Below are 14355 nucleotides of genomic sequence, written 5' to 3'. Positions count from 1 at the left end.
CTCAACTCATTCACTTTTCGTGTTAATATCCTTTCAAATAAAAAATGTAATGTAATGTAAAATGTCTTTCTTCTATTCTATTCTAAACTATTTTTTAGGTTTTTTTGATTTTCCGGAAAATTGTTGAGGAGGCCACAGCGTTCAGCATTATATATTAATTATACACATTATACATTATATTATGTGTACGACAATGTTTGTTTCCCTTTACTTTCAGGTCTTCGTAACACTTGTTTATTCAGACACAATTGCCTGAACATTGTTCTTCGTCAGAAACTTCTTAAGTGAAGTATTAACTGAACGTATATAGTTTACGAATTCAATTGAAATAAATTATTTAGAACTGACTGATTAATTTCAGTTCTAAGGACTTTTCAGGCCTTATAGATAAAATGTAATTAGCTTTACAACTAGAATATACACAAGGCTTTTAATTGAATCCTAATTCACTCACACTTGGAAGATAGGTCTTTTCAAGTTAAGATCAGTGAGAGTCTCCTTTCGGAAGCAAATCTCCGCAGGAGTTCGACAGAGTTCTCCATTAGTCCCGGACCTGTTCAAGTAATACATGGCAACATGGAACCTAGAACTAGGTAGTCGCGTGGTACAAGTTCTGGCGACTGCAGATCACCCGAGTAAAACTCAAGTTATTATGACCCATCATCGGATGCTCCTGACTCCAGAAAATGTCAAACGTCGGTCTTCAATTCAACCACAGGTTCCAATAGTCAGTCCAAATCCAAATGGCATTCTATATTTACTACTCTGCAGAAAAAGTAAACTTCCATTCCCCCAAATAGCGACCCTGTATAAAATACTGGTCCGTCTGCCTTTCTTTTTGGAGCACAGGTGTGGTACAAGTACGTCCCCGGGAGGCAACTTGCACTACTTCAAGTTTGCCAATCCGAAAATATCTGCGCGTTAGTCAGTGCCCCACGGTTTGTGACGATCGCGAACAACTATCTCCAATCAGGGTAATTCGTTCATGAAAAGCTTCACGAACATGCTCAGTGTGAGGTTCTCCCTTGGCACCTGGCAACACGATTATCAGCTGATCAAAATCCTACCCACTCATCTCTCGCGATAGATAAACAAATCCAAATATCCCGAACCCAAGAAATAGCTTCTAATTAAACTAACTTATTTAAAAATTCAGCAAGATCGTGTGCTCTCTCTCTCTCTCTCTCTCTTATTGCAAATTATTACTAATCGATTAGTGTATTTACAATTATAATCATATCTATTGTAATTGCATATCATATCAACCTTACAAACTATGCCTCGGTCGATAATTAAAGAAATACCGACCATTTTATTATTTAAATCAATAATTTTGACCGTGTAATATGTAGCCATAATAGTCGCCGGCAATTTATTTGTTGATGGAGTGCAATGGGGTAAATTGAAAATAAGTATTATTTAAATTGACAAGCACATAAACGGTTAACACTTGAAGGTGTCCTCTTTAGGCCCAGAGATTTATGGACTTGGACCTATACCGGTTAACTTCCTGGTGATTTGCATATTAATATTAATTTAAGGCCTTCGCTGCTGCATGCGCATCACATGCAAGGTAGCCATTTTATTATTCCTATACAGTATACCAAGTAAGCTATATTATTTAATTTTGACCTACATCTGCTAATTGGTTGATAATTTGTCGATAATAAATATCAATATATGATTGAATTCAGAATCAATTTAACAGTTAACAAATATTTATATCTATATATCTTTTTTTTATGAAAACACACATTAAACATGATACATTATTCTCCAAATGAACCTCCATGGAGTAACGTTTTGTTTACATTTTTCCTCTATATTAACATTGGATCAACAAATCCAATAATGGAACAAAAACTTGGCTTGATGCCGAGTTTCCTGATACTGTCTCAGGAATATCAAACATCAAGGAGTGGTATGCTAAGTTTAGACGTCGCGAAATGAGCTCCGAAGACGGTGAACGCAGAGGATGCCCAAAAGAGGTTGTTACCGTAACATTTAAAAAATCCACAAAAGGATTTTGAATTACCGTAAAGTGAAATTGAATGAAATAGCAGACACTCTAAAGATAACAACTGAACGTGTACATCATATAATTCACGAATATGTGGGTGTGAGGAAGCTCTGTGCAAAGTGGGTACCGCGCGAGCTCACTTTTGACCAAAAACAACGACGAATTGATGATTCGGAGCAGTGCCTGAAGATGATCAAGCGTAATAAAACCGAGTTTTTGCGTCGATATGTAACAATGAATGAAACATGGTTCCATCAATTTACTCTGAAGTCATTCGAATTGACTGCACACGATGAACCCGCTCCAAAGCGTGGGAGAACACTACAGTCGGCTGGCAAGGTTATGGTGTCTGTATTTTGGGACGCGCATGGAATAATTTTCATTGACCACCTTGAAAAATGGACCATCAACAGCGACTATTACATAGCGTTATTGGACCGTTTAAAGGTCGAAATCAATGGAAAAACGGCCGCATTTGATGGAAAAAAAGTGCTGCTTCACCTAAACAATGCACCATGTGACAAGTCAGTGAAAACGATGGCAAAAATCCATGAGTTAGGCTTCGAATTGCTTCCTCATCCACCATATGCTCCAGATCTGGCCCCCAGCGATTTCCCGTTCTCATATCTCAAAAGAGTGCTCGCTGGGAAGAAATTTTCGTCAAATGAAGAGTTGATCGATGAAACTGAGGCCTATTTTGAAACAAAGGACAAATCGTACTACAAAAAAGTATCGAGAAGTTGGAGGGTCGCTATAATCAGTGTATCATCCTTGAAGGGAATTATGTTGAACCAAAAAAAAATTGGCAAAAAAAATGTGTTTTACTATGGTAGGCAAGTGACTCTTCAATTGACCTATTAATAAACAAATGAAGTTAAAATTAATATTACCATTCAACCTGATTAAGAGACATATGGTCTTTAAAATATTCAGATTAATTAGTTCACACTCGATATGATATGTTAAATCATAGAAACCATAGTCTAAACTTTCAATATGTTCTTACTTTTAATTTATATTTTCTTTTTTCTCCGATGTAAATCAAAATAATCAAAATAAAGCAATTTATGAAACCGTTACTTTGTTTTTACCCATATTTTTTCATAAATTAATAAGACAAAACATTTCTTTTCAGAATATCGTTTTCCGTTTATCGTTCACTCAATGTTTAATTATAGAAATACAATGATTTTTTTGCAGATTTTCAGACATTTCGATGACATAATGCAAAATAAAAAGCCCGTTTAAAAAAAACTACCATACCAACACCTGTACCATCAATTAAACCTGTAAAATTTCTTTGTCGCACTCATCCAGTTTATTTTGGTCCAACGTTACGCCAACAATTGCTGCTATTTTCGTTTTAAAAACGGTAGTAAAAGTTTCCCATTAACGGTTTTGAAAATAAAGCTTTCAAGTATGGTATAGCAGGACAAAGCTTTGAAAATTATTGTTGTTCTTGTCTTTATTCCATTTGACGCTTTTTTAGCTTTCTCTAAGGGGAAAATAAATAAGTAGCAAAGTAAATAAGGGAGGAAATCACTCTTCTTCTAAACAACATGTTTGCGATCAACGATTACGTGTTCACTCGCGGTAATGGTTTCGTTATTATACGATTTTCTAATATGTACTGATCTTCATATTAAATAGTTTTACTAAAAGTAATTATTTTTTATAATTACAAATGTATTTCAATCGTTGCCAAACTGAAAAAACTGAAAAAATGAATATAATTTGAAGAAATATAATCTGGTTAAGAAAACCTCAGAACGAAAGTACTCTGTTAGTAATGACTGAGCTGGGATAATAAACAAAAAGTTCTAATGATTTAGAAAAAATGCGTTACTACTTCTAATCAAAATAACTAATCATAATTTGTCCATTACAACTGGGAGTTAATTTAATAACATATCAATTGTATGTACCTAACATGACCACTCATTTATTAAAATTCATTATCAAAATATTGTGCATTAAATACAGTACACTAAATAAAAGTAAAACGTTGCCATTTTTATCACAAACCGTATATTAATAATATTTAACAGTATTACTGCGTATACTCATGTACTTATTATTTACATAAAAATTATAAATATTTAAACTCCTACAGTTATAGATTACATTTAAGGAAGATATTTAAACCACATTATAAATATGAAAATAAAGCAATTAAATGTATTTACAGATATAATTTTCAATGTTATTTATCAGGTGGACAGTTGAGAGTAATATATTTGCACCTAATTTTAAAAAAGCATGAATCTTATTTTGATATAAATCATTTCAATATCACTTCTTCAATAGATAATTTAAGTAAAAACTAATTTCGAGTTTTTATGTCCCTCAATGATACTAGTCAATAATATATATTCCTCAATGAAATTTCAGATGTTGAGGAAAGATTGAACCAAGTGATCTTCGCAAGACCCTTTTGAATCCAATGTTACACGCTTGGTATAACTCGCCCTTGGTTGGTACCCAGTCTTGGATGTTTAGTACCGTAGAGACTTCTCATAACGCATTTCCTTGTATAAAAAACATATAAATAATAACCTTCTAGAATATCCATTTTTGAAGCATATAACTTTTGAGTTAGTAATAGGCTATGGGTACTATGGAATTATTGCTATGGAAATCACGATTTTACAGTTTCTTCAACTTACCAATTAGAATTATATATACTTGAATTCTAGATATTTTAGATATATATTAGTAGTATAGTATAGAATCATTTGCAATGGCAATTTCAAATGGCAATTTAACAGGTTTACCATTCTAAGATAAGTTCTTTTGAATTAAAACTTACATAATGATTACATAACAATATTATATTGGTATTGCTTGGTATAACGAATAGATAATTTAAGATAGTAACTTTTGCAGTTACCCGTAATTACAAAAATATTATTTTTATAATAGTAATATATGTGTAGTAGTGTTTCAATGTAAGTATTTACATTCAAATTGACTTATTGTTAATATATTAATTACAAGACATTTCTCTAAAATTATTCTGCCTTGAAGCAAAATACCTGTATACATCTTTCTTGATAAAACTACATTTAATCAGTGTATTGTAAATCAGTGTATGCAAAACAGTTACTATTCTTTCTCTCCTGACACATTTTAACCATGTATATTCTAAACAATTACACACATTTCCTACAATTATCATATATTAACTATATACTCACCTTTACTTGAATCATATCATATCCAAAAAGTTTGATTCAAATGAATAACTAAGCTGTTAATTTCCATTCTATCTAACATTTGTTCACAATTCCATCATTTGTCAATTACTTCCTCAATGTATCTGTTCGAGTTCATCCAAACCGAGCATTCCTATTTTCAGCATGAAGTACAATATATCTACAGTGAATTATTAATAAATGTTATGACTAATTAAGCCTAATCAATTGTAATTCCAATGTTTATCTTCATCCATCAACTATTTTTTTTGATAAATTCATGATTATATTTTTCTTATTGAGATATTTTAGTAACCGTGTTCATATTATGATTCAGTGCAGCTGCAACACGCTAAAATTAGTATTAACAGTAAAAATGCTTACCTCTCTAACTAATTTTACTGACAAGAGGGGGCCTCCATTATCTCGTTCTTGTTCAAAGTAACTGATTAGAAACGCAATCTGTTCGGTATGTCTTCGGCATTTTCAATCAGAGTATTAACAAGCAGCGATTTGAAATTTATCAAAACAAGCCAAGCAGTAAAATAACGTTTGACGCTTTATAACCTCTTATCACTGTTTTAAAGAATTTTGCATAAGTTTGGCTTTGACAGGCTAGTTCTGTTACACGTTCAAACTTATCAGACAGCATTGCGTCTCTTTTTAATTAGAATAACGTGAGAAGGGAATTTTTTTCTGATTCTAAAACCAATTTACAAACTGCGACAGGCAATACATTAATCATCTTGATGACGTATGTACAAAACTTCTTTGGATAGACTATATATCGTGTTACATTATATCCAGACTATTAATATATACGCGATATATTTGATGGCTAATTATTAAGATAATTATTTTGACGTGAATCTGGAGGTAAAGTAATATATTGAGGAACATTTGCATCTGCCAAAACATCCCCAAATACAGTTGTCGATCATTTTTCACGCGAAGAAAAAAAGCACTCCCTCCGAACAACACCTGGCCGCGATCGCGTTTCTTTCATCCTTCATGTAGGGTCGATTTCACCCAACCCCCTATTACTGATTTTTTAGATACGCGCGCGTCAATCTCTATTTTTAACAGCGGCCCCCCGTTCCCCAACCGGTCGCCGCTCGCACCCCCACTCTTTTTTCCGCCATTTTCGCCGACCTTTAAAGACGAAAAAAGCCAATGGACGATGAAGACAGTGACCGTCTCGTTAACCCGATCACGTGCCATCTCGCTTCCTGGAACCCCGATGGGCGGAAGTCCTTCGGCCCGCTCGGTTGCATATTGATTGGTCGCGCCGTTCAGGTGGTACCCCATAGTTTTGGTTCGCCGAAAATATCAGCTAATTCCAATTAATAACGAAACGGCGACACTAATTCCCAGCCCGAAAGAAGAAATCATTAAAAACATCGCGCACCGTAAATAGAACACCCGCTATTACCCAACAAACCCTCAAATCAAATCACATTTATTGTAAATTTATTTACGTGAACACCAAATTCGTTCATTATAGTGTATCAATAAAAGCAGTAACATCAATTTAGATGAATAATTAAAAATATTTCTAAAAAGCAAGGATTTCCGTTATTTTGTTAAGTCATCTATATGAAAAAAATGTTTTTAAAGATCAATTTATAAATTTTTGTTGTTATTATTAATTATTTATTATTTTATTTTTAAATATATTATTTTAAATTTATTGTATTAAACCATCTGATATATAATATCATAGTATGTTATTAACTTGTCATGATATTCTTAAATAATTAATTAATGTACATAATAATAGATAATTTGAATAAAATTATTAATTACTTATAATCTTTAACATATTAATTTGAATTTATTGTAGATATACTTTTATATCATTTATACCGTACAAATATTGACAATTAAACTATCCAGAATACAATATTATAATATGTAATTTACTATAGCATTGTTAAGTAATTAATTAATATAGATAATTAAAATTTATAGCCCGAAACACAAAATCATTAAAAACAGCATGCTCTGTAAATAGACACATAACACTCGCTATTACCGAACAAACCCTAAAATAAAATAACATTTACTGTATATTTATTTACGTGAACACAGAATTCGATGGTTCCACAGAATCAATAAAAGTACTAACAATAATTTAGATGAATAATTAAAAGTAGTTCTAAAAAGCAAGAATTTCCTTTATTTTTTAAGGCGCCTTCTATATGAAAAAAAAATGTTTTTATCAATCAATTTATATATTTTTATTATAAATTATTTATTATTTTAATTTAAATTCATTGTATTAAACCATCTGATATATAATATTGTAGTATGTTACTACTTTGCCATGATATTCCTAAATAATTAATTACTGTAGATGATATTAAATAATATGAATAAAATTATTAACATTTCATTTTAAATTTAATGAAGATATACTTTTATATCTTTTATAACGCAAAGAGATTAACAATTAAACTATCTAGAATACAATATTATAGTATGTAATTAATTAACGTAGATGATTAAAATTCCTAGCCCGATTAGAAAACCATTAAAAACATCGTGCTCCATAAATAGAACACTCGCTATTACCGAACAAACCCCAAAATCAAAACACATTTATTGTAAATTTATTTACGTGAACACCGAATTTCATCATTCTACAAAATCCAAGAATTCAATTTATTTTACCCGCCTGAAAAAAGCCTCCATTCAACCACTATCCAATTATAAGGATTTTCTCCTTTTAAAAGAGCGAGAAAAAAGTTGTCTCGTCCAAATCGTTTCGTTTCAATTGCTACCCATTTATCAGGGCTGAAGCTGAACAAAAAAAGATGCCGGTTTAACACAAAGCCGTTAAGAGCATAATAATAGAACAATTAAGCTGGAACTTTTGATTTGAACTTAGGAGAAGTTGTATGAATTTGGCCATTATTACTTTGCTTATCAAATGAATAATGAGAAAGTTTTGTTTAGGCTGAATGGTTATCTCATTATGATAACATTTATAAATATTTAAAAAGTAAATTATGTTTATAGATAATGTGTATATAATATTAATGTCTATATTTCTTAAATATTTTATAAAACTGTGGTAATAATATAAAAAAAAAATTTTGTTTGTAATATTTTCGTCTCTTTTTTACTGGCAATTCTCTGTAATCTTAATAGGTCTTACTTGTGATTCTGAAGAAGAGTCCTAGAGACCTTTCCAAAAGATATTATCAAAGCCTGATTACTGAGGTGACCGAGATGGTAGTTTCTTACGATCTCAGTCACCAGACTGGATGCGCAAAGCTTGCTCAAAAGTATAGCAATTTAGAAATTTCAAGAACTGTATTGATTCGGCTGGTATAGTTCTTTGATGATGTGCTGGCAAGCATATTTACATAGTATCTATAAATTTTCAGCCTTATTGGTTGTTTACATTTTTGTCATTTGCTGAAAGTTCATATCTACAATATAACAAAGAAACGTTTCTTGATATTGTATTAAACCATCTGGTATATAATATTATAGTATATTATTACTTTGCCTTGACATTTTTAAATAATTAATTAATGTAGTTGATTAAATAAAATTATTAATTAATTATTATTTTTTAAACATTTTATTTTAAATTTATTATAGATATACTTTTATACCATTTATAACGTACAAATATTAACAATTAAACTATATGGAATACAATATTATAGAATATAATTGTTAATTTACCATGAGATTTTTATATAATTAATTAATGTACATGATTAAATAAAATTATTAATTAATTATCATTTTTTAAACATTTTATTTTAAATATATTGTAGATATACTTTTATACCATTTATAACTTACAAATATTAAAAATTAAACTATATGGAATACAATATTATAGTATATAATTGTTAATTTACCATAATATTTTTAAATATTTAATTAATGTAGATGTAGAGATTTTTTGAACACACCTCGTATAAAATAAATGTGTTTTAAGCTATACATTTTAAAAAACTATTTTAAAATTTCACTTATATTAATTAATTACTAATATTTTAGTTTTGAATATGAGTTTACATCATTTAAGAAGGGTGAATAACAATTAAAAGTCTGGAATAATATTATAGTAGTACTGAAAATAATCAATTTACCGTGACATTTTAGCTAAAAGAAATTTAATATTAAGCTGGATTATCCAATACATGCGCCTAGAACATAAAATATCAACAAGACAAATACTTACATTTTACTGGAAATTTCGAAGTACGGTTCTGGAACCCGCCTTATCTCCTACGATAAGGTCGTGGTAGTCTTTATTTATTATAGAAACGAACCTCAGTACTGTTTCCTTCATCCGTAAATACGGATGTGCTTTACGTGCCTGGGACGCGACCGCTTCTATATTCAAAAAGCCGAGCTTTCGGCCGTATGCCAGCCCAAAGCATTAAACAAATTCGCCGTGGCAGTGTATAGTTTTGGTGATATCCGATGCAATGTTGAAGAATAAATCGCGAAATTTAGTGCAAGACAAGGATGAGGGACTGTCAGATTCTTCGGATGATTGTCGTTTAGGTACCTCCACAAAATCCCGGGCGAAACACTACTCTGGTAAATACCGAAATTGTTTAAAACAAACCTTACGCATGCCGACATTACGTCTTCCAAGAAATAGTCGGTAAAAATTTATTTATCATTATTTTCTGAAACCCATCGGTCACTACACGAGGATTTTTTACCAAATCATTGGAGATAAGAGATTGGCATAATGTGTGGCTTGATCGCCATACGTCATACTAATGTAATTATAGTTTTTTCTTCAAGATATTTATAAAGATCTCTTTGTCTTGTTATTTATATTTTTTTGATGCTAATTAACTATAAATAAATCAAAGTGGTACTAAATACATACAAATGATAATTTAAAATGCCTGTATTATTCACAAGAATGAAAATAATTTTATTGGTAGATTGAAAACAATTAATCTTGCAACTGTTTAGTAAATTTAAGTAAGATTACATAAAAAAAAGCTTTAAAACAACATTGTTATAATTACTTCCGTTTATTTGCGACTCGAAAAAAAACCTGAAAAAGTCATAATCTAAATTTGTAGAAGAGTATGTTCAATGTGATCCACATTCTCTCAAGAACAATATACACACACATGTTACTACTAGCAGTCATAAGATATGTACAATATATGCTAGTTTATTTCGTAATGATCAGCGTACAGATATTTTGCCAATTTTTGTCTGGTATTATTTTAACACATAACAAAGTTCATTGTATTAATTATTATATCATCTAATGATTGTGTGGTATTATAAGTATACAATGATTAGTTATTTTTCAGTAAACATTAATAATATATGTAGACACAAATACTGTGTATAACAAATGATTTTTTGTACATCACAATTTGACAATTATTCTATTGAGATACCTTTTTATTTCCACATTATCAACAAGAAACTGTAAGAACAATATTATTCGAATTGAATGGGGTACCATTAATGTACAGGGTATCAAAATAAAAGCAATGCCAATTAATGTTAATCGCAGTTCCTGAAATTTAAAAGGCAACTCTCGTATAAATATTACACAACCAAAGAAATAGATTTATAACAAGAAAACTGTAATAAATTAATAATAATCGTAAATACCGAAATAATAAAGGTAACCCTGGTATAAATATTACAGAAAAAAAAACAAAATGTAGATCTCTTTTTACCCATTGTCATATACCTAAGTAATAGAATATTTGTTTGGCTTGAACAGCTCCAAACTTGCTTTATTTTCGGTGTAAATTCAATATACGGGTAGTTTATTTTCATGGTGCAATCTCTATAATGATTATGTAACCACTATCTTCAACGGTATTTTCTCCCATCAAAAAACAAGGATTTATCAACACAGGAAATTCATTTTTATCATTTGTTGTGAAAATATCGGTAATTGTTTCACTAAAACTACTGTAACCTATCAATTTATAATTGGAATAACATTAAATTTTGACATGTGCGTTTGAAGGTCAGTATCGTAGACATATTGAACAGTAAATATTATTGTTGAATTTAAATGTATTTTTAAATATTTTGTTTCCTTAATTCATTAATTTTTTTTATTAATTAATATATTACAATATAATTACCTACAATATAACATTTTTCTCTAGAATATAAATTTTGATATCAGATACTCTAACAGGTCAATTGAAAAGTCCCCGACCTGACACATATATAGGGCTACTAGAATTAAATCCATTTTTTAGTTATCCCTAACCCTCAAAAGATGCGTGTATAAATTTGACAGCTGTCGGATCATTAGTTTGTGAATTATAGCATTTTGACTGAAGCAACTTTTGTTATTGTGAAAAAAATGAATAAAAAGGAACTTCGCGTGTTGATAGAATATTGCTTTTTGAAGGGAAAACATACAGTTGAAGCAAAAACTTGGCTTGATGCTGAGTTTCCGAACACTGTCCTGCATGTTGAATAAAAAAAAACTAATTTTTCCAAAAAAATGTGTTTTACTATGGTAGACCGGGGACTTTTCAATTGACCTGTTAACAACAATAGTGAAATAATGAATGCTTATAAATATTTAATTAAATGACTTTGTTTTAGACATAATAATATTATACCCATATTAATCAATCATATAATCATATAATCAATCTAATTTCAGTCAGATAGATGACTGATACAGCTACTAAAAAGATAATAAATAAATATAATAGTAAATACATTATTTAAAAAATAAAATATACCATCCATACCACATTAACGTGGTATGAATATTGTCAAAAACCAAGATAAAAGAAAGACACAAGGTGTTTTCGTGTAAAAGTGACGGCAAATGTTCTAGACGTGTATCTAAACTCTGGCGATGAACAGAATTTCCGGAATCCGGAATGAGTCGGCGACTATAGCTTTGTTTTCGCTTTCCAGGCACACTGTCAAAACAACACGCCAACATGGACGACATCCTGATTGTATCGCTGAAAGGTAGCGAACCGGCCAACCTCTGGGTGGAATACTTCGTCTCCTATTTCCAGCAAATTAGCAAAACGGCCAACAGGAAATCGTTCAAGTGAGTATACAGGGACACAAATCATTAGGGCCGCTTCATTTTTCTTTTTTTTTATTAAAAAATATATAATTAATAGTATTATTATTTAAATTATTGAATTTATTTATGTTTCGTTTCGTAGAATCCAGAATTTATTCCTGGAAGATGCACTAACACCCAAAATCGAAGAACCTAAATTCGTTGAAGGCGCCACCGGTGTGAAGCTTCAACTGGTCGTTCTGTGTCCTGCTTTTTTGGAGTTTATCGCAGAACATCCTGAAGAAGTCAGCATATTATCGAAGATATTGCTACCAGACAGAACCCTGTCTCTTCTTTTGGGTGTAAACGACAGTGATTTGAATGATATACATAAAAAAGGTTCGTAATCGTAATAAGAAAAAGCTTGAAGCGTATTTGTTCCGTATTGGAATAAGTTTACGCTATTTTTTGTCGAAACTAATGATTTGTCTAAAAGAAATTCTACTAATCATACTTAAAAGCAGTACCGAGGGGTGAACACAGTTGGAATAATGACTGATTAAAAAAAACATTATATGGTTGTACTTCTACAGGAAATAAAGAATCTCTCTATTTTAATATTTATATTCGTGTTAAAACGTTTTAGATTGAATTTATTGTCATTTATTTATATTTTCTGGTTATATTTGATCAAATAATTATTTATTATAATACTATTCAGCCCATTAGAGTATTTTTAGAGAAAGCAGTTTAACAAGGATATATGGCCTAAAAATTAGTTTTAAAGGATATTTTTTAATACAAAATTTGTACGGCAATATATTTTATTCAAAGTATAGACACTACTTTTTCTCGTTTTTCAAACAATTTACGTTTATTATATCTTCACCGATTTTGCTGATCCCGCCAAGTACAGAGCATGAGCTTGAAACCATAGATATTCGGCTTTACCGTTGATATTGATGCATCACCAGGTAGTCCCCATGATTTTTTTCACTTTGTATTCTCGTAATGGATCCATTTTTCATCACCAGTAACAATAAGTTGCAGCAATACGTCCAAATAACCACTTTTATAATGTTGAATCAAATTGAAGTAAAAAAGTAAAATTTCCCAAAAATACAATTTACTAGGTAGACATTCAACACAATACATTTTTGTTTTGTTTGATGTGATGTAATGCACAGTAACATTTTTTTTAATCATTTAAAATTAATTTATAGACCTAAGACGTTTTAGCTGCAGTTTTTTTTTGAATTAGCTTTGACAAAAACTGACATTAAAGACTAAAAAAATAATTGTTACACTTCTGGCACCCAAAAACTTTCTAATATTCATTCACTTTTCGTACTGCAATATACGGGTTTTCTTTTTCAACTGATTTCTCTGTACCTACCAGTTCTCTGCATTTTTAATTAATTAATTAATTACCTTTTTTAGCACTTCCGTCTTATTACCAATGGCAAAGACAAAGCGTCGGTCAAGATCAAGACGAAACCTTCACCAAGGAATTCTTAGCACAGGCCATGACTATCCTATCCAAAATATGGAAACAACAGAGCTCAGTCATAGCCCAAGAAAAGTCATACTTTTCCGTAACCCCAAAGAAAATCAGACAGGTAATTTAAAACAGCACGAAAACCGAAATCCAGCATTACCTCAACGATCTATATCTTTAGGGCCAAAACAGCGTTTTCATTCTGCTGACGTACCCGCTACAAAAGGAAGACATCGTAAAAATATCAATTGAGCGTAACGGCGAGCTGCAGGAGGTAAAATCGATCAAGAAGCGCAATCCGTATATAATAAAAATTACCGTACCGGATAACCTGACTGATGTTACCGCCATAGTCAATATTCTAGTCGAGAAAAACGGCAGCATCATCGGCAGTAGACCAATCAAATGCGAAAGTAAACTGAGAGAACTCGAACAGATACTACGATCTACCAATAATCCAGTCGACTTTATGTGTCAGGTAAGGATACAAAAATATTTTACAATTTTTGGGTATGGTATTTAATTTTCTAGAGAATAAAATTTACCCTGATATTTTTTCTGCTCAATTCACATATGCCTATAAATGTAATTCGCAGCAAATAAATTAAATATCTTCCTAACATTTAAAGTA

General features: G+C 30.8%; 1 protein-coding gene across 3 annotated transcripts in view; it reads left to right on the top strand.

The window, feature by feature from the left end:
• stumps (DBB domain-containing protein stumps) overlaps window positions 1-14355 on the top strand; it is a 114251-nt gene that overhangs the window by 95788 nt on the left and 4108 nt on the right. For 2 of the 3 annotated variants that reach the window (XM_076401569.1, XM_076401568.1), the window contains 4 exons: window positions 12127-12268; window positions 12390-12625; window positions 13667-13845; window positions 13906-14202. In XM_076401569.1, the coding sequence (XP_076257684.1) occupies window positions 12127-12268; window positions 12390-12625; window positions 13667-13845; window positions 13906-14202 (854 nt within the window). Of the gene's footprint in view, window positions 1-9499; window positions 9787-12126; window positions 12269-12389; window positions 12626-13666; window positions 13846-13905; window positions 14203-14355 lie in introns of those variants that run through there. The other variant, XM_076401570.1, reaches the window with a different exon arrangement.

The sequence above is a fragment of the Rhynchophorus ferrugineus genome, unplaced genomic scaffold (assembly GCF_030347505.1).
Source record: "Rhynchophorus ferrugineus isolate W39M unplaced genomic scaffold, kcgeb_rfMv2 rfM4, whole genome shotgun sequence".
Lineage (NCBI taxonomy): Eukaryota > Metazoa > Arthropoda > Insecta > Coleoptera > Curculionidae > Rhynchophorus > Rhynchophorus ferrugineus.
This window is presented reverse-complemented; position numbering and strand designations above follow the sequence as displayed.